The sequence below is a fragment of the Eptatretus burgeri genome, chromosome 15 (assembly GCF_056783735.1).
Source record: "Eptatretus burgeri isolate ZD-2024b chromosome 15, Ebu_testis_v1, whole genome shotgun sequence".
NCBI lineage: Eukaryota > Metazoa > Chordata > Myxini > Myxiniformes > Myxinidae > Eptatretus > Eptatretus burgeri.
In genome coordinates this window covers 61,910,851-61,935,606 of record NC_140975.1, presented here as the reverse complement: position 1 = coordinate 61,935,606, position 24,756 = coordinate 61,910,851, and the positions used below count along the sequence as shown (strand labels likewise).

At 44.7% G+C, this 24,756-nt stretch overlaps 1 protein-coding gene across 4 annotated transcripts in view; it reads right to left on the bottom strand.

The window, feature by feature from the left end:
• The window catches only part of LOC147012311 (uncharacterized), a 29,339-nt gene extending 9,398 nt beyond the window's left edge, over positions 1 to 19,941 (bottom strand). Inside the window, exons 1-5 of one of the 4 annotated variants that reach the window (XM_085856302.1) lie at positions 19,763 to 19,941; positions 13,643 to 14,093; positions 11,865 to 12,089; positions 8,466 to 8,522; positions 7,643 to 7,702 (exon numbers count right to left, since the gene is read on the bottom strand). In XM_085856302.1, the coding sequence (XP_085712428.1) occupies positions 7,643 to 7,702; positions 8,466 to 8,522; positions 11,865 to 12,089; positions 13,643 to 14,090 (790 nt within the window). In that variant the 5' untranslated portion in view covers positions 14,091 to 14,093; positions 19,763 to 19,941. The remainder of the gene's footprint in view (positions 1 to 7,642; positions 7,703 to 8,465; positions 8,523 to 11,864; positions 12,090 to 13,642; positions 14,094 to 19,762) is intronic. The other 3 variants (XM_085856303.1, XM_085856304.1, XM_085856305.1) reach the window with 3 other exon arrangements.
• Between the last annotated feature and the right edge of the window lie 4,815 nt (positions 19,942 to 24,756).

The window sequence follows — 24,756 nt, the reverse complement described above, 5'->3', positions numbered from 1 at the left end:
ATGCAATAGTAGCACACTTGATAAGATAAGATGCAGTTATTAAGTGTTATATTATGAAAAAAAACACACACATCGAATTATTAAAAACTATATGTCTCCACATGTTGTGAGCCAGAGGTCAACAGGATTCTGGGGAGTAGGGGCAATGTTATTCAACCAATACTTCAACAGTTACTTATTCAATGCCATTTGAGACAAGATTAGATCAAACTAAGAAGGTTTTCTGTAAGGCTCACTTGGTTGCACTAGTAACAATGGCTTTGAGCGTTGTGGAGTAGCGGCTGAAACCTAAATCCTATCCCGGTCCCTCCTGATGACCCCATCTTTGCTCTTTACTTTTTCGGGTTCCTTCTGATGACTCAAATGCAGTATTTGGTCTTCTGTTTGTTTATTTAATGCAGAACCCAGAAAATACAAATACTGTTGTAACAAGTAAATTTATTAGATGTAACACTCTAAGGCGATGTGCAACAACTACCGAGGGGTGACGCCGCTACCAGTGTCGGGCAAGGTCTTTACTTTCATAACTATTGATAGGGTTTACCACCATCTGCTTCAGCATCAGCGCCAAGAGCAGACTGGCTTCACACCAAAGAGGACAACGACTGACCATATCCTTGCTCTTCGGGTCTTCACTGATTGCAGGCGAGAGTTTCAGCAAGGAATGCTTGTAACCGATGTTGATCTCTGCAAATCATTCAATTCAGTGAATCGTGATGCCCTTTAGAGGATTCTCGGTCTTCGTGGGGTAACACCAAAACAGATTGATCTGATTTCTGAACTATACTCTGGTACTGAGAGTGCTGTGAGATGTGGTGATATCATCTCTGACATATTTCCAGTTATTTCAGGGGTGTGTACTGGCCCACACACTTTTCAGCACTTGTATGGACTGGATTCTGGGGAGTATGTCAGAGAGATCAAGCTGCGGTGCATCGTTTGGGAATGTCAAGATCTCTGACATCGATTTCACAGATGATGCAGTCAACTTTGTGGGGACTCTGGACATTCTTGCAAGGGCCCTCCAGGCGCTGAATGAGGAGTCGAAGCCATTGGGATTACGGGTCTCCTGGGTCAAAACTAATATCCAGGCTTTTATTGACATATTGGATGGTGTTATCTTGTCTGTACCTATTTGTGGCGAGGATGTTGAGGTCAGAGAGAGATTCACTTACCTTGGCAGTGATATTCATGTCTCCACATGTTGTGAGCCAGAGGTCGATAGATGTCTGAGTCAGGCTTGGGGAGTCATGGATTCACTGGATCATGGGGTGTGGCACTGTCGGTACCTATGCAAGAGGATGAAAGTCTGAGTCCAAGTCCTTAGTGATTTCAGTCTTGCTCTACGCATGTGAGACTTCACCTCTGACCAAGGATCTGAGACAAAAACTTAACTCCTTTGTTACCAGGACTCTTCGGAGAATCCTTGGCAATCACTGGTCAGACTTTGTGTCCAACGAGCATTTGCTGAGAGGGACTCAGATGAGATTTGTTACCTGTATAGTCCATGATCATGAGCTGCAGCTGTATGGTCATGTGGCTCATTTTCCTGATGCTGTTCCTGCTCACCAGATTCTCTCAGCAAGGGAGCCTCATGAGTGGAGGAGGCCAATGAGCCGACCACGTGCCTTGTAGTTGCAGCAGGTTGAGCGGCATCTCAAGGAGATTAGGATGGGCCAGGCATCTGACTGGGGGATGGACAGATAGAAGCCCCTGGAGTAATGGCAGAAAGTGGACGTGGTGACGCGCTGCTCTGGCGCCTGCTCCCATACCTAACCGGACTGACCTGTTTGAATCCATTTCTCCAAATTCTGCTCCTAAATAATGAGCTTTGATACCTGTATGAAAAGAACTAGAGCGAAGTTAATGGCACGCCATCGCAAATCCCGTTTCCCACCGAAAGAAGGTTGAAAGATGGCAAAAGAAATTGCACCAGGATTGACCCAATATCTCACCATTTGAAAGCCTTTATCCCTGACAGGAGTCAGCTTTTTGCAAGCTTCAAACATGGGACCCTTTCTTGTGGCAATGTTTTTTTACGGCCGGATGTCCTTCCTGACGCTAACCCTTTAGTCACCTTCGACCCTGCAGGGATAATTACCAGTGTACTGGTGCTCATTTTGGCGACCTTCGGAAGGATGACAGGCTGAGTTAACACCTCTGATGCTAACTCAGCGGCCAGCGGGGCTCGAACTCAGGGCCCCAAGGATCCCAAGCTACCGCCTTAACTACTAAGCCACACCAGGCTCATGGATTGACCCAATATAAAAGTATTTAATTAATTTTCCAATTTTGACCCTCATGTCCCCCCAGGTCCCCACCCCTGGGGCATGAACTTGGAGGAAAATACAAAAATAAATAAATAAAAATCACAGCATATTTCAATGTTGATTACATATGTTAAGTTTCATTTAAAAAATGTGCCCATAATTGCATTTTTTGGTATTTGACTTTTTGACCCCCACCCCGGGGCAGGGAGGGATTGGACCAAAAATAAAACTGCTCTTGCACCTTTGTGCCATGTGGTGATCATAACTACCAAGTTTGGTGCCAGCCTGGTGTTGGCTCAGCGGTTCGGGTGGTGGCTTGGGATCTGAGGGTCCTGAGTTTGAGCTCTGTTGGAAACTGAATTAACACCAGGGGCTTGACTCCACCTGTCATCCTTCTGAGGTCAGCGAAATGAGCATCAGTATACTGGTAATAGGGGGCACTGCATCAGCAGCACAGCCACGCCCCTAACCAACGATGCAACCAGCAGCCAAAAAGGCAGCACACGATGGGATCTACCAAATTTGGTGAATTTCTGCACAACCGTTGAGAGAGCCAATTACACTATCCCCCATTGTTTTTTCAAAAAGTGTGCGGATAATAAAACAAATAAAAATATCGCTGCTGCGTTCAAATTCTCTTCGATAGTTGTATATGTGTAAGAAGTTCAAAAATGGTTCCAAAATCATACTGTATTTTACTGCAATAACTTGCGACATTATACCGTGTTGGAAGATGGAATCTTGTGTTGTCAGACGTCATATCAGCACTTGTCCAAAAGTGGTAAGTGGAACCAGATCTAGTAGAGTGGTGTTCATGGCCCATCGTGTGAGCGAACAAAAAGTGAATACGAAAAGTTTGTTTCAAACTTAGAAAGGTGACTGTAGGAAGAGAAACTTTCACTTTCATTGGGACAATGCAGTTACCTCTCTTAACAACAAAAGAAAAGCTGTGGAATAATTGGCTAACGGTTTTCATTATGGAAATTGATACAAACCAATTTTCTATTGTAAAATAAAAAAGCATTAGTTTGACTTGTCTCACAATCCTATTGGAAATGATGGTTAAAAATAAAACTATAAAATAGAATTTGAGGCAAGTGCATCAATGGATATGCCTCCGTCCATGTTAGATGTCAACACACTGTTACGTTTGATCTCAATTAAAGGCCAAATGAGAGAAGGTGTGAAAGTGAAAAGAAAGATAAGTAGAAGAGAGAAAACAGTCGATGCTTCTGACTCGAGTTATGATTGACAAAATTATTTTCAAAGGGCACTTGCCCTTTGACCCGTTGAACCCCGGAATTCACTCGGTTCATCTTTGCGTCACAGTTCGTCCGTACTTGTACCAAGTTTGGTTGAAATCCCTCCTGTGGTTCACAAGTTGTTGTGGCAACAAAGATTTTCAAATCAAGGTCACATGACCTTTGACCTTTTGACTGAAATGGAATTGGTTCATCTTTGCACCAAACACATACTTGAACCAAGTTTGGTCAAAATCTTTTCAGCGGTTCACAAGTTATCGTGAAGAGGGGATAATTAATAACGATAATCTACGTTGCACGCACGCACGGACAACCTGATAATATTACGCTTCCGTCGCCTTCGGATGTGAAGGCATAAACAAACTGCCTCGGCATGATCATGATGTTTGGAACCAAGCTTTAAATATGAGAGACTACATGGATTTGTCTGCAGTCTCCTTGCGTCATTGTGATTCACATCAAAGTAAACTGACATCTCCCGACGTCTTTGACTGCGAGCCTTCGATCGAAAGAAAAATAAAACGATCTTTCCATCCTTCTTCCTGACAAATGCTTTTAAAATGACATTTGCGCTCGTGATGAAAGCCACCGGATGCAATCGTCTTCGTGAATGGGAGCATGGAGGCCGTCCACAACTTCTGAGTGCTTTTTACATTCCCCAACAAACTGATGGGTGCACGCAGAAGACGTGTGTGACAACACTGATTATCTATTTCAACCACACGGGACTTGTACACCACATATTTGTCTACTGGAAAAAACAAGTAAAGCAAGTGCTCGACACTGTTGTTATAAAATGTATCTGAGAAGACATCCATGGACCTGACCTGGACAAACTCAGTTACATTATGGGTTTTGTCAAATGAAAATAATTAATTAGACATACAAACAGGCAATCCTGCACTCTGAGCGGGAGTCGCCTTCTCGGCCCATCTTCGGTGGGCTATGTGCCGTGGCACATTCCTGGTAATGCACTTTAGATTTTTGTCATATTTGAAAGAATTTTATTGATCACAACATATTACATGCCATATCATAATTTTGAGAAGGTTCTATTGTATTATGAAGATAGAGGAAGATGATTTGTAATACCGACTACCACTAAAGGTGGCGCTATTTTTGCCATGGACGCATCTGCTCCATTATCGATTGATTAAAGCGTGATATCTGTGCGCTAGCTATTGATTAACCCTGCGTTAGTACCATGGTTTTTTTTTATGCCGTTAGTACCTTGGGGTGCTTGAGCACCCCAACTTTTAAATTTTTAAATGAAGCATGTAAGCAAAACTAGCATGAAGTTCAACTCATTTATTTAGTGAACGTATGCAGGATTATACATATTGTTGCGAATTCACGCCCGCCGGCGTGCGAACGGCCACGTGGCTCGAATCGCGGCACATCGCCCACCGGACGGACAATTCAGTCGTGACCCTCTTGGACCAACGCCGGGAGCTAGTCACGGGTGGGGGTTTAACCTCACCATGATCGTGCCAATTTCCCACCCGCGCAGGATAGGGTCGCTCGCCAAATTCGATCTACCTAAGTACCTGCGCGAATGGTCGACCGGGCGATCGCACCACGCCACAGGCCGACTCCGGACACGAACCACTTAAGCGGTCCGTTCCGTGCTACAGTGATAAACGAGCGGTGTTATCGTTGGCCTCGACGGTTCCGATTAATTATCGGGCGTATTAATCCCACTACGAACCCTTTACGTGAAGCAGGATGGGGGGTCAATTAAAAGGAAGGAGACGAAGCGAAACGGGAAAACAGTTCACACAAAGCACATTTATTACCCGGCACACAGAAAGCACGCATATACAGTCAACCAGTCAAAATGCACCTATAGCAGTAAAACAAAAGAAACAATGATGCAGAGTTACTACCGAATACGCGTACACACGGCAACACTTACACAGTTCTACTTTACAGACGGCGCCAACACACATTTACTCAAAAGCAAAGGAAAGAAGCCACCCTCATAGACAAGGGGGCAGACGGGCCTGTAGGCCAATATGCGCGCGTGACCTGAAGGAGCGGCCAGGTCCACGAGACCGGGTGGGTCCTACCCTCATCCTCGTGACGCGTTGGCGGATGAGCCGCAGATGTGGCCGCGTGGCTGTGCCCCGACTCCGTGCTCCTTGGCGGGTTTCGTTGACACGACGTTTGGAGTGGGGTGGGAACGGGGCCGCCTTTTTGCACTATCTCAGCGCGGGGGAAAGGGGGAATTGTTGATGCCCTGGGGGAGGAGAATGGCTGGCTGGCTTCGGTCCCGCGACGAGCGATCTCACACCGCGACCTCATCGCCGACCGCCATCCTTCTCGCCTCGGACCCGAGCTCCTTGGCCTCTTCCCACAACTCTCCTCAGCCGACTGCAGAACCCAACTCGATGCCTTCACCACCCGACTCCACTCTGCCACACCGATGGCTCGACTCACTCTTTCTCTGCCGACACACACTGCTACTGCCACATTCTCCCGCTGCCACACTCTGCTCTCCAACCAAAAGCTGACTCTCCCCAAATCGCCTTGCGCTCGCCGTTTTATAGGCCGGCAGGAGAAAACAATATGCAAATTTCCGGATCAGGATGACCTCGGGGGCGGAGCCACGCTCGCCAATTGGATGGAGGAAAAGTGGGCGTGAACCTCCCCTGATCCTAGAATTTGAATATATCGATTTCACACAGACGAGCCTGGAGGCGGGGCCAAGCCGCGCCGCGCTTGCCAATTGGACGGATCAGAAGTGGGCGTGTAGCGTTCTTGATCCGAATTCTACCTCGGAAAGGCCGCTATTTGCACTCGCGGCTCGGTGCGTATCTTGAACGAGCCCAAGACAGCCCGACGCTCAGTGTTCACAGGTGGTGCGGGAATGGCCGTAGAAGGAGAGAGGTGAGGGTGGTGGAGGGTTTATCGGTGGTGGCTTGATGGTTATGGCGGTTGAGACGTGGTTGGTTCAAAATAAAGATAGAACAGAAAAACGGCTATCTCAAAGCGTCGCAGCCCGAATGAATTACATAAATTCCCTCTAAACAATGGGTTTGGGGCTAACTACACATGTACTTGGAGTTATCTCACCTACGGGCCCTGAATGGTGGTTTGCGAATTTCCACAGCCGTAACAATATTATATTTCAGTTTGATTTCATAGTACATGAGTACATAAATACATAAAGACAATAATGGAAAACAAAATTTATCAAAACTCATTAGCTACAGCAGAAATATCCTCATCACTCAGTTTCATCACCTGATATTGTATTTTGGCACTCTATGCAACTGACAGTCAACTTGCTGTTCTTTATACGCATGTTTACCATACTGGTTACACACTGTTTTCACTTTATGATCGCGTGACCTGGGACAGAATGCACATCTCTTTGCCCCCTGTGACGAGTGGGGTTGTGGGGGCATTGGGCATGCAGGGAACCTTCTTTTTGATAATTTCTGGTTTATTCTTATCTCCAGAATTTGGGTCAATTTTGTCATCAGAGTGCATGCTGCTGACAAGAACATTTTTCTTCTTCTTCTTTCTCTGCAGGATGTATGAAACTAGTGTCATTTTGTCTGTAAAACCAAATATGCTGTCATAATTACATCTGTTCTTTGTCTCTAAGAATTCCTTAGGAATTTCAGGCTTATTTTTTCAGTACCTTGTTAGTACCCTGAGGTATTGTCTCTCCGCACACTGAGAAATGACGTCTACCTCTCACAAGAGTTCCCACAGGACCGTGAAAAATTGAGCGCACTCAACACACAGAATCGTGAAGCTACTGCGGAGAAAACGGATATTAGTGCGCACATCTATAGAAAACGGGACAGTTTAAAAAATTGTGGTTTCCAAACACCCCAGGGTACTAACGCAGGGTTAAGCAAGGCATCTCGGTGTCAGAATAAACACTCATCTTACATCTCACCCACAAGCTGAAGATAATTACATGTATGACGGCAGTTCGGTGGGAAACCAATATCGAGGACATGCCCAAAAAAGTGTCGTCCTCAGGAGAAGAATACTTACTTTGAAAGAGCCAGATGTTGGGTGTTGTACGCAAACATCGGTCCGTCAGTCAATTTACTAATTGTACTTTGAAAGAATTTTCATGTCTCGGCTTACCCTGCAGATTGGACTCGTCAATGCATTCAGAAGGAACCTCCAGATCTTCATCCAAGACTGCTAAAATAGACAGCAACATTTACCAAGGTTAATGAAAAAAAAACTCTGAAAGATGAGCCTTTAATATGTATATATATATATATATATATATATATATATATATATATATATATATATATATATATATATATATATATATATATATATATATATATATATATATATATATATCTCTCAAGCTCAAAAATAAATTTGAAATTATAATCATACGAAGGGTGAGAACGTGAAGACAGTTCTTCTGAGGCAATTACATCCATCCATCCATCCATTGGGACCATACTCTGTCCAAAGCATTAGTGCTGCCTAAGTAGTCTCCTTGGCTATTGGGCACAATCCTGGATGGGTCGCCACTCCGACAGTGTACCAGCATGCTGGCACTCATTTTGCCAATCTCGGAAGGATGACAGGCCGAGTTAACCCCACCTGGTTTTAATTCAACAGCTGAGCGGGATTTGAACTCAGGACCCTAGGATCCCAAGCCGACCACCCTAACCATTAAGCCAACACCAGGCATGCAATTAAATGAATGAAATAAAACAATATGTGAGCACCATGAAGCTTGTATTTGAACCTTATTTTCAACTGGGTGTCCTTTTTAAAGGTCGACATCAGTTTCAAGTCTTTTTATATATTTTTTTTAAACGATGAGATTACCAAACAAATGTTAATCAAACACAAGTTAGGCCCAAATTATCCATATCTATACAAACTTCACAGTGCAGTAATGGCAGCATGCTTAAGATTATTGACAATGACATCTTACCTGGGAGAGTGGGTCCATCAAGAGATGTATTTTCAATATGCAGATCTCCATCTAGAGCTGTAGTGTCACAAAACACAGCTTTAGTCTGAAGCCAAGTAACCACCGATAGAGTGGAAAACCTTATCCTTTGAAGTATTGGGTTTGGTATCAATGAGCACCCACCCCCAGGTGTTTAATCAACATCCTGCATACAGTAATACCTGACACTATCAATAAGGTTTGAGCAAGTGTCTGATGACGGTAATAATCACGTTGGTGCCAACATTAAAATACCAAATGATATTCTAGATTGAGGAAAGCGATTATTATAAGAAGGTTACACCATAAAATGAGAGTACAGTTATGAAGTTTCCAAACTTTCCAAAGATTGGGCATCTATTACTTGCTTGTACATGGTATTTGAAAAAGATTGATACAACTTTGACTTCCTGCTATTTCTTTTTTTTTGACCGATACCGTTTTCCTTTTCAGGGTTTGGTGGTGTCATCGTGGTATTTGTTCCCTGGGATTTCTAGCTCCGTAGCTCAACTACGCCACAGTGAAGCGGAAAACAAAAGTGGTGGCTCTGTGGTATGAAATTAAATTGAATGTTGACATCCACTGGAGGTTCTGCCAGGAATACGACCTCAGAACACGTGATGGACCCACAAATGGTGCCATTCAACATATTGTGAAACATTTTGAGCACAAGGATACAGTGCACAACCAAAGCAAGGGCAACAGCGGCAGGCCAGCATCATTAAGCAAGAGCCAAGCCAACATAGACGCCATGCGGGATTCTGCAGTGGACAGTCCCAAGAAGTCCCACAGCCAGCAATCCCGGGAGCTCGGCATCAAACCAACATCAGTCTGGCGTATCCTCACTCAGGAACTGAAGCTTTTCCCATACACCATCTATATTAGGCATAAACCGAGTCAAGATGACATGAGAAGGAGACTTGATATGTGCAACTGGCTCAGTGACAGGATGGAACAGTACCCAAACTGGACCAACCTGATCTTGTTCAGTGATGAAGCCCATTTCCACTTGAACGGTGCCATCAACAACCACAACATTTTCTGGGGGTTCATAATCGACACTCTGGAAGATCCATAATGATCTAGCCCAAAAGGTCACCCCAAACCAGCTCAGCATGACCTGGTATATGCAAGTGACACGTACAACTGGTGACACCATCACTTTCCTGTGGCAGTTCTTCAGAAACCGCCTCGTTACCCTGGGCACCTCACAGCCCAGACTTGAACCCTCTGGACGACTGGTTCTGGGGGGCTGTCTACGCCAACCGCCCTGCCACACTGGATGATTTGAAGCAGGAGGTGTCAGACTACCTCCAGGCAGTGCCACATGAGACCTACAGGAAAGTTGGACAGAACTTTGGAGTCAGGATCAATGCTTGTCTGAACCGTGGAGGGACACACATCGAGAACATCAATTACAAGAATTTTGCGTTAATGCCAATTTCAGACCTCGGGCTATAACTATCGCAGTGACTAACTGTAATAGCAATGAGTGATAGAAAATACCACGTCATAAGCTTTCAAGAAATGTTTAGTTCACGTTTGAAACACCCTCTACTTAGCTTACTTGTACTTATACCAAAGTGCACAATGCTGACATGCCTCGAACACCTGGCACCAGGTAAGGCAATTTTGTTGTGCCTGTTTCTCAACTGGCTGGGTTCATGGAGAGTCGCAAAATGCATAAATAAGTCAATATGAAAAAGAAAAACATTTAAAGATGAGCATTTAAAACTCAGCATAAATCTGATGTGACATCATAACAGTGTTCTCCATAAAAACTGGGAGTTGGCAGTTTGCTTCCACAAACTGAACAGGGAATCGCCAAATGATTTTACCGTATTGTACAAAACTAAAACGAATTTTGCCTTTTGGTTGGAAAAAACAATTTAAGGAACTGCGAGCTGAATCCAGACATTTGTCTCCACAATCGAAGGTGGACAGAGGTTATGTTTTCACCCCTGTCTGTCTGTTTGTTTGTGTGCAGGATGTCTCAAAAAGTTGTGGCCAGATCCAGATTAAATTTGGTGGACACGTTGGGTATGTGACAAGGACGAATCAATTTGACTTTGGTGAAGATCTGAATCCAGATCCGGATACAATAATTTTTTAATTTTTGAAGTGATTCTTCACCATTGAGAGATGAGGCCAAAAACTACACAGAGCACAATACTTCAAAGATGTATTGGGCCTGATATGTTCTGCTGGATCATGGTGGAGGTATGCGCTCTACTGAATGCCCTTCTAATTTTATAAGTGATTCTTCGCCATTGAATGAAAGGGCCAAAAACAATATTTAGCATGATATTTCAAAAAGTTGTGGATGGATTTATAACAAAACTAGGTGGACAAGGTTGGGTGTGTGATAAGCAATATAATTGATTAGATTTTGGTGAAGATCTGGATCCGGCCTATCGGTGATATCCAAAACGTAAACTGTTCAGGCTGGTGGAGGTATGTGCTCCGAGTGCCATTCTCGTGCCTTCAAGTTTGGAATTAAACACTTTCAAACTGATAGTTGGAATACTACCATCGTAAAAAATGGGTTTTGCCCGCTTTGCTGTGGATCACGTGCCACTTGCATGCGAGCACATGGAGTCTACCAATTGGCCAAACATAGCCCCTCCCTCCCCCCCATCCCCACTCCCCTTCTGCCCACTAACAAAGCTTGCTTTGCTCCTTTGTTCAGTCATTTATTTTCCCTTAACGTACACTGTGATGTCTGTTAGGGAATTGGTTTGATAACGAGTATTGAAAAAAATCTGGCATTGCAGCAGATAACAGTAGACATACCAAAAGCCTGACTTAGACATTATCAAACCACTCGGGGATGTCATGGAATACCACCTGAGGGCTGGAACCAACAGAGCAGAATCCACAACTGAACTTTTACTTGATTTTATGAACGGTGCAATATTACACCCGACATCTAACATAATTTCATGCAGTATTATCTCGAGACATCAAATAAACATTTGTGAATTGATAACCCTGCACATTTCCTCATCGCAGTGCTATTGGTAAGAGTACACAATGGTTCGGAAGATGATCATTTAATAACAGCTTGGGAGATGGATTAAGAACGACCAGGGAGATGACGTGACTGCCCCATTAGACTCATTATATGGGAAACACCAAGGCAGAGTGGGGTAATCCTTCCTCAGAGCCCCAAATATGAGTGATTTTGCCGATTTAAGTTTCAATTTCCTCCATTTGTTTTGTCACAAGCAATGCACAGGCCATAAACTTTGTTGTCACCATAACAGAGCCCTTTGGATGCAAGACAGAAAGCGAGTACGAGGGTAGCAATATGGTTTGAGGAATTATAACATTTAATGAAAAGGTCTTTTTCCTGTATTTCGATGCAGTGTAGTTCCTTACCGATTTCAGGAAGGGTTGCCTCAAGAAATTTGTCATCACCATCACCATCGTCGGCGACATCGTCATTGTCGTCATAATCATCACGCTGTTGAATCCCCTCCCCCGTTTGCGTCGATACGTCACATTCCGCAGGGCTCGAGTGAAGACAGACAATTTCTTCCATCTCTGCATCAACGTCGCTTGCAAGGAAAGCAGCAGCGGTTTCCTCGCCACAGTCATCGGATGCTGCCACAAGTGAACAGATAAAATACTACTTCCTGTCAGGCTAGCAGCAGAAAACTAGAGCGAAGATGATGACGTCATCAGAAATTCCCACACTTCCACCTAAAGTAAAGTCGAAAGACGGCAAAACATTCCACCAGGAATGACCCAATATCAAATTTTGAGTTAAAAAAAATTTTTGCCCCCATTTTGACCCTTGTGACCCGAAGTCCACACCCCTTGGGGAATGAACCGAGAATCGAATCCCAAAAACTCGTCACATATTTCATGTGCCTCCCGATGTTGATTGCACATACAAAGTTTAATTTTAAAAATGTGCCTGTAATTGTATTTTTCGTCTGACTTTTTGACGCCGCCTCAGAGGGCTGGGCCAAAAGTGACACTGCTCTTGCACATCCTTGCCACGTAGTTATCGTAACTACCAAGTTTTCTGAATTTCCGCCCAACCGTTTAGGAGATATCATGATCGACGGACAACCAGACAGACAAAATAATAATGGAGAATCGGAACAAAAATAATGGCTTCCAAAAAGATACGTTTTTTGGAAGCCCTAACTGGTAAATAGCCACTTCCTCCAGGAGCAAATCATGGTGTCAGAGAAATATCTTGCACAATGCAATGTGTTCAGTAACCCCTTATATATAAAATAAATAAATAAATTGTGCTTGCACCCCTCCACCACCATCCTCTCCTTTATGTTCTGCTCAAGACTAATATGCATACATTACACTTTGCCTTTTGTCTGGTTCATCTCCTCCACCATGATGGAGTAAGGAACCAGTTTTAATTGTGTCCATCACTGCTCAGCGGTACCCTGGTGGTGGTCGTACAGCAGCTTTAGCTGCCGGGGTAGCTATCATTTCTTGAAGCGCGACTGTGTCGCTGATGCAGTGCCCCTCTACCAGTACACACACTGGAACTGGTACTCATTTCACCGACCTCGGAAGGATGACAGGCTGAGTCAACCCCCTGGTGTATTAATTCAGCGGCCGACGGGTCTTGAACTCAGGACCATAGGATCTCAAGCCGCCACCCTAACCACTGAGCCAACACCAGGCTAGCAGTACACTAAGTTTGTATGCAAGATTTGATGGAGATTTTGATGCTCACAGGTACAATTCTATAAGGTCTATACGTACATACATAGAGAATTGGCGCATTTTAGTCGGCACTTCACAAAGGCACGAGAATATCGAGATGCCGGCAGAGCGACAGAGAAAGGTGAGAAAATGTGAAAGAGCCGAGTTAAAATGCGCCTCTGTCACTGCAAAACGTATTGGGCCTGAAGGAGAACGACAGCAACGTGTCGTTGGGTAAGCTGTGCTATCCGATGAACGTGTGGAGCCTTCAAAATGTGGCCGACGTCAGGTCATGAAACATCACATACAAAAATACAAAATCGGTGGAGGGTTTATGAACGTTTGCAAAGGCAGGTAACATTGATGGTAAAGGTTTCTGCTGCAGGTTCTGACACACTCAAAGCTTCGTGTCAAGTCGCCCTTCCTATTTCCAAGTGCAGGAAACTGGAATTCCCTCTTATGACACAATCACGTACCAGATGGCGGCGAGGTAATTTCATCCCGTTGCTGGAGAAGGCTGCAGACATCCACAATCCTGATTCCCTCCTCTCCCAGCTCGATGCGACGTTCTCCCTGCGATTCATCTGTGGAGTCCAGGGAGATCAACTTTTTGGCACAGCTGGCGAGCTCCAGGCTGATGGCGTTCAGCATCGAGTACAGAACGTCCACCAGCACAGGCCTTCCCCCGTCGGCGCTCTGCAGTTTCCAGAGTGATTCGACGAAAAACTTGAGCTCGGCATACATCGAAAAAGGAAGTCTCTGCTTAGCCAGTGAGAACAGTTCCATTCTCATGGATGGTGACTCGGCACAGGCAATGAATAATCCTTTGCTTTGCATGTCCAGCTCGGTTACCACGGCCTCCGCGGTCTCCCTTTTCAGGCCTCGAGCTTGCAGCCAAGCTGGAAAGGTCTTTGCTTCGTCCATGATCTGCCGAGGAAATAACACGCTTGATTACGCCACTCTTGTCTGTTGTTGCAGAAACCGTTTTAAAAGCTTCATTATCTCATATCCTTACGAATGCTCTGCACTGCATTAATCTAATCTTAATTTGCACGTACCAACCAAACGTTTCACCGAGATATCATAAAACATCATAGAGCAGTCAGTACAAACCTCGATGCCAAACACCGAGTGATTTTTTTTTTCTTTTTTCGATTGTATGGAGATGCCAACACAAAGCACCAGCAGTAATTAATCAGTAGCTTATCCATCCCAGATAGCGTGGGCATGTCAAGTGAAAAGAACATTCACACTCGTTTGTTTTGATTTGCAATTTGTTTCTCTTTTGCCCGTAACGCTTTAAACATTCTGGCGTGTGTCTCATACAAGAACAAGACTATCATGGTGAATTTAAGCTCAAACAGCTGACTCGAGTATTCCACCCGTTTTAGCAGGCAAAGTGAAGCTGCCATTGCGGTAATTAGCCGCCCTTCATCCTGGGGATTGAGGAGAGAGAGAGGGAGAGGGCAAGTGTACCCCATTGCCATTTGTGCATTATAAAACAAGCAACTGGAGAGTTCATAGAACATGATTCCCTGCGCAGTGTTTAAGTGCCGTAGATACTGTTACGGCTGTGGAAATTCGCAGAACACCATAAAGGTCCTTAGTTAGTTAGATCGATAAGTCCGTGTTCAGTTAGATTTCCCCACCGTTGTTTAATGGGATTTATTCGTGTCACAGGGCTGTGATCTTTGAGATTGCCGTTTTTCTTTCACTATCGTTATTTTGGGACCACCACCACCAACATCGCTCTCAAACAACCGCTTCAAACCCACCGTCCTTCCACCACCATAACCACACGCTCCTCTCAACAAATCACGCCATCCTGATCACCTTAACCACAACCCTCATAACCACACCACCGAGTTTCCAACTCGGCACACGGTTGCTGGAGGCCTGGCCTTCGTCGAGGGAAAGCAGGCGGCCCCCGTTCCCCCCCCTCCCGGACGAATGACGTCTCCACGGTGAATTCCGCCCGGCGTGTGGAAGAAGACAACCACAGCGGCGAGGGAGCGCCCCCGATTTGGCGGGAAAACGCGTCGTTCGGGAAGTTTCCCGCATGTTCTGGAAGGAGGGCGGGGCGAGAGTGGAGTGGTGGAGCGTGGGTAATAAAAAGGGCGCACGGAGCGTTCGCTCTCTCTCTCTCTCTCGGGCATTCGTTCTCTCTCTCGGTGGTTGCTGGAGTTGTCGCGGCCGCTGGATGCCGCGGAAGGACCTGGGCTGCTTCTACCGGAGCTGGGTGAAGAGCGGGGCTCGTGTCGAAGTGGGGAGCTGGGAGCATCCAGTCGGCGGAGGTCCGGGCGTCGCGAAAGAGACGTGAGCTGGAGGAGCAGCCATACTTCCTGTGTCGCGCAAACCGCGCGTTCGTGTGGAGAGAGCCGGAGAGAGCTCGCCGGCCACTGAGCAGGGCCTGGGCTCAACCGCGGCTACGCAAGCCGCCGTGGGGAAGGAGCATCGCGAGTCGCCCAAGCCAGTGACCACGAGGGTGCAGGGAACCTGCAACGGTCTCGTGGGACTCGTTCGGTCTGCAAAGTCCCACGCCATAAAGACCCAAGAGGTCCAGTCTGACCCCATTGCCTTTGATGGGGTCTTTCCTGCTTTTCTTTGAACGAATGTTGTGGCGCCGTGTCTTGCGAAGTAAAACTGTGGAAGTGACTGTACATGAAAAACAATAGTCGGTTGTTGTGTTTTTACCTTGTTCGTGTCTTGTCCCCTTCCCCCATTGGCTGCATGATTGTTTCTATATGTGCATCTGTGTAGTAAATACATGTGCTTGTGTGAATGTTACCCGTTCGTCGTATCTTTTTCTCCCCCCATTGAACCGCTATCTCGCTCTCGGAATCGTAGTGGGTTTTTAAATAACCGTTAAATAGTCAGGTCCGGCGATAATACCCGCTCGGTTATCCCAGAATGGAACGGGCCGCTTAAGTGGTTCGTGTCCAAGCAGGCCTCAGTAAGTTACCGCGCGAGTACTTAGGAACATCGATATTCGGCGATTGACCCTATTTTGCGTGGGTACAATACGGACTGGACCGTGGTGGGTGGTTAAGGACTCACCTGTGACTGGTTTCTGGCGTTGTTCCAAAAAGTCACTACTGAATTGCTCGTTCGGTGGGCGAACCGGCCGCTATTAGTTAACGCAGTCGTTCGCACGCCGGGCGGGCAGAAATTCGTAACAATACATTCGGACCCCGACATTCATGGGGGAGACGTTCCTGAAAAATGTCGCGAATGTCGGGGAATTGTTTAAATTGGAAAATTGGGGAATATGTTTCCGGCAGTTTCACAATTCATAAGGGAAAAATAAAAAAAATGCTGTGAAAATCCGCGAATATGCAAAGCACAAGGCCGCGAATGTCGAAGCAGGTCGTATGCACCAACCACACTTATACACCACCCGGGTGAACATGTTGTCGTGACATTAATTTTTACTTTACTCATCAATTCATTATTTGTTTATTTTGTGAATATTTATAATAAAGCAAATACATGAACTCAAGTTGCATCCTTCCAGAGAGCCAATCAATGCAGGGGATGCTGGAAGGCCAGTACAAACGAGAGCCGGTCATCGCAACACATTAGAAGCTCGCGCGCCTTGACTTATCCTTATTTACGAGTCACTCAACACGTCAATATATTTAATAGTGCCTTTTGCTCGACATTCCCAAGACGATTGAGCGAAGTTGATTTTGTTTGGTTAAACGATGCCGACAAGGAACGAGTCTCAGTTGCTTCCTTTCTTCGACACCACTTTAAAGCCGCAGTGACTCAGCACCAATAAATCCTTCCTTCTGCACCAACCGCTGGAGAGACGACGACGGAGTAATCATTAGGCGGACTTCGTTTACAACACGTCATTGCATTCTAACTGTGAGTGAGAGTTCTTTTGTTCTGGTTTAAGTAACGTCATCATCACCCAGCACACACTGAATGGAATCACAACCACAACGTCCAAGCACTGATAAACTGGAGGGCCGCAGAAGTATTTAGAAGGTGATTTGCATCCTCCAGCATTCAAGTATATATTTCAATTTAAAATAATTCCGGGTTGTCATTAATAATTAAAGTTTAACGTCGGATAAATAAATGAATTCCTGGTTTTACCACTGCTGAACCCAGCGTCGATGACATCACGCGATTTTAACACATTACATTAGATATCTGTGCCTGGTGTTTGTGTCCTTTATAACATCCTCAAAAACAAAGTTTCCTGTTTGGAATGATTTTCAATTTTGTTTAACTGTCAGACATGTATATATATATATATATATATATATATATATATATATATATATATATATATATATATATATATATATATATATATATATACATATATGACCCCACTCCTCTCTACGCATGTGCGATTGGGACGAATTCTGAGGCAAAGTACTGCTAAATGGCAAACTCGTCTTCCGATTCATGTTTGAAATATAACATTAAATATAAACCAGAGAGTTGGTGTCAAAGCCACCCAATGCTCGCCTGTTTATACATTTATCGTTTTTATTAGTGAACGAAGTGAGCTTAATACTTAACTTAGCACGTGTACGTGAATAGGAAACAACAACAACAACAACAACAACAACAACAACAACACAATAGCCCTGGCTATTTGGAATCCGTGTCGTTAGCTATGACTTTTTGCTTCCGGTTGTTGTTAAATGCTGTGCGGTGTATAAACACGATTGGGTTTTATTTCTATCTTGTGAATATTACTTAAAGCGTACACATGAGAGAATAGGAAACAACAAAAACAACACAATACCCTGGCAATTGTTAATCCGTGTTGTTGGCTATGACCATTTTGCTTCCGTTTTTGTTTTGTTTCTGTTTTTTTTTTTTTGTTTCCAGTTTTTGTCATGAGGAATAATGCATGCCGGGAGATCATGACCGGAAGTGTTTATTTATTTATTCAATTATTTTTTTCCCAAAGTTAATTTTATACTTCCGAAAGCGATTTTTTTCACGACAGGAAGTATTTATTTTGTATTTAACATTACCAGGAGTGATTTTGAAACTCTTTCTGGAACTTTTAATTTCTTTTACTCTTGACTAAAAGTGATCGTTAATTTATTTGTTTATTCAACTATTTTTTCCCCAAAGTTAATTTTAATAAAGATATCTCCCGCATCATCAAAAAATATTTTTTAATCGTGATTTACATTATTTGATCGCTGATCCCGAATCCAGGCCGAAGTAACCAGAAATTGCATCAAAATCATCAGCTGTGCGGCGCTTACACGTACCACGGTAAAGTTGGCAAGTATACAGTTGTGAACAAGTTTTATGTAAAGTCAGAAGCGAATGTAAGAAGAATTCTACGTTCGCTTCTCGGCTTTGCCTATTCCATATTAAAAGACTAGTCTAATAATATTTTTTATGAAGCATTGCAGTGAAGTCTGATCCAAATAATTTCAAAGCAATATATGTATTTGTATATTGTAATCAGTAAAAAATAGTGTGGTAGATAAAAACATTAGAAAGGAAATAGCTTGCACCAAAAACTTTAACATTTTCATGCTGACGCTCACGCCGGGGGTATCGCTATAGCTCTCTGTTCTTCGAACAGGTGAGCTAAAAAGTTGTTCCTCGATCATAAACTGATAAGACGGACAGACAGAGATATATATATATATATATATATATATATATATATATATATATATATATATATATATATATATATATATATATATATATATATATATATATCTCGTGCAGCCTGTGGCTGCTGGTTGCATCATTGGTTGGGACGCGGCTATGCTGCTGATGCAGTGTCCCCCTTACCAGTACACTGGTACTCATCTTGCCGACCTCAGAAGGATGACAGGCTGAGTCAACCTCCTGGTGTATTTTAATTCAGGGGCCAACGGGGCTTGAACTCAGGACCATAGGATCCCAAGCCACCACCCGAACCACAAAGCCAACACCAGGCTGGACAGACAGACAGACATGAACCAATTGCTTAATCCCCCTTTTTGCTGTGTGTGAGCAGGGTTACCATGGAGACCGACATATTGTTAAGCGGTGCCGAGCACTCCGTTCCGTTGGAAAGCTTGCTAACGGAACACACTCCTGCTCTTCACCAAAAAACACTTTGGGACCTTTGACGTCCAACTAATGTTAGCTGGCGAGACAACCGGCTTAAGCTCCAAACCGATGGACTCTGCGATACAATGTCCAGCTTTGTGTGAAGCACCAATCTGACAGTTTCATTCGAGTCGAGTGGGCATGACAACCACAAAGGATGTACACGAGGGCAGATAATTAATTAATAAATTAATAAACAAACACGAGGAGAGAGATGGGAGTGTTAAGTTACCAAGCTGCTTGCAAGCGCTCGCCAAGCCAGTCGTTCCGTACCAACGGTTTCGAATAGAGTGCTTAAGCAACTTAGCGAGCACTCTACAATAAACTTGGTCAATCAACACACCACGGGTCTCTGCACCCCAAGTTGGTGAAGACGCAATAAAATAGTCCGAGTAAAGCAAACGGTCCTCGAATGATTGCAAACTGCGGAGGGACTTAGATTAGATGGTTCAAACACAAGCGAAGTGACCCGTCAGTTTGGAAAGCAACAAGTGGCATCTCACCAACACTGTGGAAAAGGCGATCCCGTTCCACCTGTGACGCCAAACAGGCGAACCCCCCTCGCAACAACGCTTCAAGCAAGTATGGCGGTAAAGTTGCGGATCAGCAGATTCGCCACGAAATTCTGTGGTTAATCATCTTCTTTGTTCTCGGCAAACCTCGTGTCTCTTTCAGACGAAATAATAATAATACCAAACTGCGCAAAAACAAAAAGGTTAACTTTACTTTGTGGAGATTTTGAAGGAAAAAGCGTATCTCCAGAAAAGAGCTCGACTGATTTTTGGAAACGTTGTTGCGACCTACTTCGTCATGGACGACAAACGCTGTACGAAATACAAAGCTAATTTCAACAGGTACACCGAAAATGTTACAGTATTGTGACGGTTGTGGAAATAGGCCACGACAAAACACTTAATCAAACACAAACAAAAGAAATGCAATAATTTAAATAACAGCAAGAGCTGTGGTAAAAAAATGGTATTTGGTACTTATTACGTACGCAACAGGATGAAGTGGAGCTCCACGAAATCACGACAGGCACGGGAAATGGCGACCAGGAACTATTTTATTCCACACTGCATATCAATACGCAAGGCTGTAAATAAGCCACATTTCGTCCCTTCGAGATCTAATCCCACACCGACAAGTCAACCCACACGACAATAAATGAACATTTTACTCATTTGATGAACCATAGAAAATAGCATAATCAAAGACATTACAAGAGCATCATAACGATAGAACACTGCAATCTATCACCTGCAGCGGGTAACCGAAATGTACCATCTCGTGGATTGAGTACAGGGGTGAAGCATACCCTGGCTCGAGATTTTGAGGGGATTATTCTGCCCCATAACTGAATCACTTCACAGATCCAATCTCTCTGGGGCCTTGTGGCGTCTCTGCGGAGACCGCCTTGTCCTCAGAGCAACCTCGATTGAGTTGAGATGCAGCACCTGTTGATACCGGTACAGCATCAGACTCAGCGGGAACCACTTCCGCTGGTGCAGGTATCCTCTCAGTTGACACCGACCCCTCTAACTAAATTCTTACAGGAGGGTCTGCTGATTGGAAACGTTGAGCTTCACAGCTAAGCCCGGTATCCCACATTTGGTCCACATGCCATTTCCAAACGCAGAGTCCAATTGCAACATCATAATTTTAAGGGACCCCGTCTTGACCTTACAGCTCCAGTTACCCTCGCACATTGAAATGACAGAGACTGCCGAGACAGTGCCCAACTCCATATGTAGATTTCTCTGCGCCACCTTAAGGTGAATTCAGATGACATCCAGCTTGTTGACATGGCTGGTTCCAATGCTAGCTACAAGCAATTCTTCCTGGTCACTGTTACTGTTACTATGACTCACGGTATTGTTGCGGACCCGGGGTCGGGGGCGAAGACCACGAGGGGTGAACTACCTCGGGTTCCCACCAGACTCTCCGGAATCGCAGGCCATCACACATGAATAACTTCATGATGTGGCGGGTCGCTAATCGACCGCGAACCACGTGACTTAAGGTCCTCCATCTAATTAATATCGTTTACCGAAAGGTCACGTGATCAAATTACCGGGGAACACGCCCTCGGCACAAACTTGCTCAAACTGGATCACTGACCAGATCAGATGCAGCGAGCAGAACTGCCAAGCACGTACCGGCTAGTAAACAGATCGTTGGGGAATAACGTCCCAGCTAAACTAGGGGACGGGCCATGCTGGAACAATGGAAGAAAACACGAAAACGAGCTGGGAACATTTCAAAATAATACATTTATGTACAACCAAGCGAGGAAAAGTATGTGGCACAGTGAATGGGGATTTATTTTATGTACAGAAGGAGATAGCAAGGAATTCATGGAGTGCGGCAAAAGGCAACTTACAAAAGAAAAAAATAGAGCAGGATTATCCCGACTATCTTCCACAATCTTACTTAATCTCGGACAGGTGCCATCACACGCATGCACGCACACACGCATGTACACACCCAAGGAAAGTTAGAGAGCCAAGAAAGAAAGAGAAAGGTGAGAATGAGCGCCCTCAAAATACCTGGCATGGTTGGCTCACCAACGTGGTCCAGAACACTTAGGGAGGGGTAGTTGGAAAAATACTGGTGTCTATGGTGTGGGAGTTGAGAGGTGTGATGGAGGTGACATGAGGTGTTGTGCCAGTGGAAAATGTGATTGCGAGTCAGTACACTTCTTCTTTGTGCGTCCACAGATAGATGTGATAGAGATAGAGATAGAGATAGAGATAGAGATAGAGATAGAGATAGAGATAGAGATAGAGATAGAGATAGAGATAGAGATAGAGATAGAGATAGAGATAGAGATAGAGATAGAGATAGAGATAGAGATAGAGATAGAGATAGAGATAGAGATAGAGATAGAGATAGAGATAGAGATAGAGAGAGAGAGAGAGAGAGAGAGAGAGAGAGAGAGAGAGAGATAATAGATGTGTGAGAAGAAAGATCCCTAACCTAGCCATGTAAAGGTCTATATGTGTAGCATGTCCCTTCGTTGGGACGCTCTGCCTGAGCATTCCCACCTCGTGATATGGCATGTTATTGCCTGTCAATTTATTCGCTGGGGCTTGTGGAAACATGTGTTCCACACTGGTCCGTCTGGCTTTGCTGGGGTGGCGGGATGTCGACAGCATGGCAGGGAGGCTCGAAGGACAGCAGTCACACTCGGTTCAGGTTCTCGAAGAAGCTCTATAAGATATCCACTGCCAAACTCTGGAACTCTTTACCTTCTCATGTCTTCCCAAACACTTTTGACCTTCCCCTTTTCAAAAAGCAGATTTTTTTACTTTCTCAAAAACTCTTCGACTATTTTCTCTTTCCTTACTTTTCTACTCATGCAGTTCTTTTTTTTTAAGGCTTGGCCTCGATGAAGATTATTCAGTCCATGCCTGTAGCCTTCAACATAAAAAAAATAAGCGCGCTGTAACGGCTCTGCGCTACCCCCCTTTTATATGCCCCAGATGAAGGGTGGGGCGGGGACCGGAAAGCGACGCGCTGTGGCCCAAATCCTGCTCCTCTATTGGGCCACAGCGGCCCGAGCCACACCCCGCCAGGCTCCAGGACCAGAAATCGGCTCAGATGCCTATGAGCTTCGGCACGGCTCAAAGCTCCTGACTTAACATGGGGACATGCTCGCTGGCACGCCAGCCCTGAACGTGCACCGAGTGTAGTCTGTATGGCACACCCGGGACCCAAACCAAACTCCCGGATCGCCCTTCCCGCGACCCTTTCCCGTTGCTTTCTTGCTGTGGTCTGACGACTGGATGAGGGCTGTTAGAATTCCAGACGCTCACCCGGGATGTTCCTGGTGAGATGCGGTGGAGTTATGCGCGTCTGTTGGATGGTCGAGCATCGCCTGCGCCGTGAACAATCCGATGCTGCATGCTGCTCCTCCAAATAGAGTGGCAAATTATCGTAATGCAGAGGAATGAAGGGGTGCGGGAGGTGTTTGTGGTCAAAGTAGTGAGATTTGGTGAGCAAGGTGCGGAGCTGATGTTTTTTGAGATTATGCTTTTTTATTTTTTTTTAATGTTTTTTGAGTCGAGATGAGTTGATTGGTTGATCGGAGGTGAGGTGCCAGTTTGGAATTGGCATGCAGATTTGAATGAAATAATGGCGCGCAAATTCCTGGGGCAGGTTGTCTCGTGTGCAACGAGGATGGGGATGATCTGAGCCACGGGAGGCATCGCGGTGTGCTTATTAACAATTGTCTATTGAATGGCATGTATGCTTGCATGCTTGTCATGTACTATGGCTAAAATGACAGGGTTATAGTTGGTGTTGGTTTTAAAAGGACAGTTATACACCATGCCTGGTGTTGGCTTAATGGTTTAGGTGGCAGGCTTTGGATCCCAGGGTCCTGAGTTCAAATCCCGCTCAGCTGTTGAATTAATACCAGGTGGGGTTAACTCAACCTGTCATCCTTCTGAGGTCGGCAAAATAAGTACCAGCATGCTGGTATACTGTGTCGGAGTGACAACCCGTCCAGGATTGTGTCCAATAGCCAAGGAGACTGCTTTGGCAGCACCATCACTCTGCAGAGTATGGTCCCAATATCCTCCTCCTCTCCTATAGTTGGGGTCAGAGTATGAATCAGAGATATTTATTAGACCTTTGTCTAACTACGAGACCCACACAACGCACTTTGTCCCGTTAACCCACAAGACATGAGGGGTGGACTAACTTCATGATTAATAATGAAATAACTGCCTGGGGATCACTGTATGTTGGGTGCCATTGCCTTCGTGGCATGCAGATTTGCAGAAGTGCACACACATACACATATACACACATACGTGCTTGGCCGATATCGGCAATTTTTCATGAATCAGCAGGTTGGAGTCGTTGTGATTACCAATTACTGTTTACAACACAAAAATCTTGAGTAGCTTTCACCGAAAAACAATGTTACATTTATGTAGGCATTTCAGGGATATGTTTACAAACATCTATCTATCAATATAATTACTAAAACTCTCATCTTGTATATATGAATGTATGTATGTATGTTCCCAAAATACAGCCAAAACGGTACACGATAGCGCAAAAATTTTTGGGCCACCTTACTCAACAATCAACTGCAGTGTGAAGTATCAAGTTTCGTTCAAATTGGGCAACGAAAAAATTATTTAAAAAATCAATTCCCGATTCAGTCAAGTACTCTTCAGGAGAATTTGATCAATGCAAACAACCTCAGCAGTATAGTTTGCTGGAGCTATCTTTTTTTTTTTGAAATGATTTTTTTTTTCAACCGCTGTCACAACGGGAACCCAACGGGTTCTCGTGTCATCTAGTTATTCATAAAAAGCTGCGTGTGACGGGTGGAAAAAATATGGCTCGTTAGTTTAGAAAACACATTAATAGAGCAAACGGGTTGTAAATCGGGTGTTATTTCACAGCAACTCGCTGAGAATGATGGAGCAAGAACCACTCACTCAGGGTGACAGAGCATGAACCACTTGCTCAGGTTTAC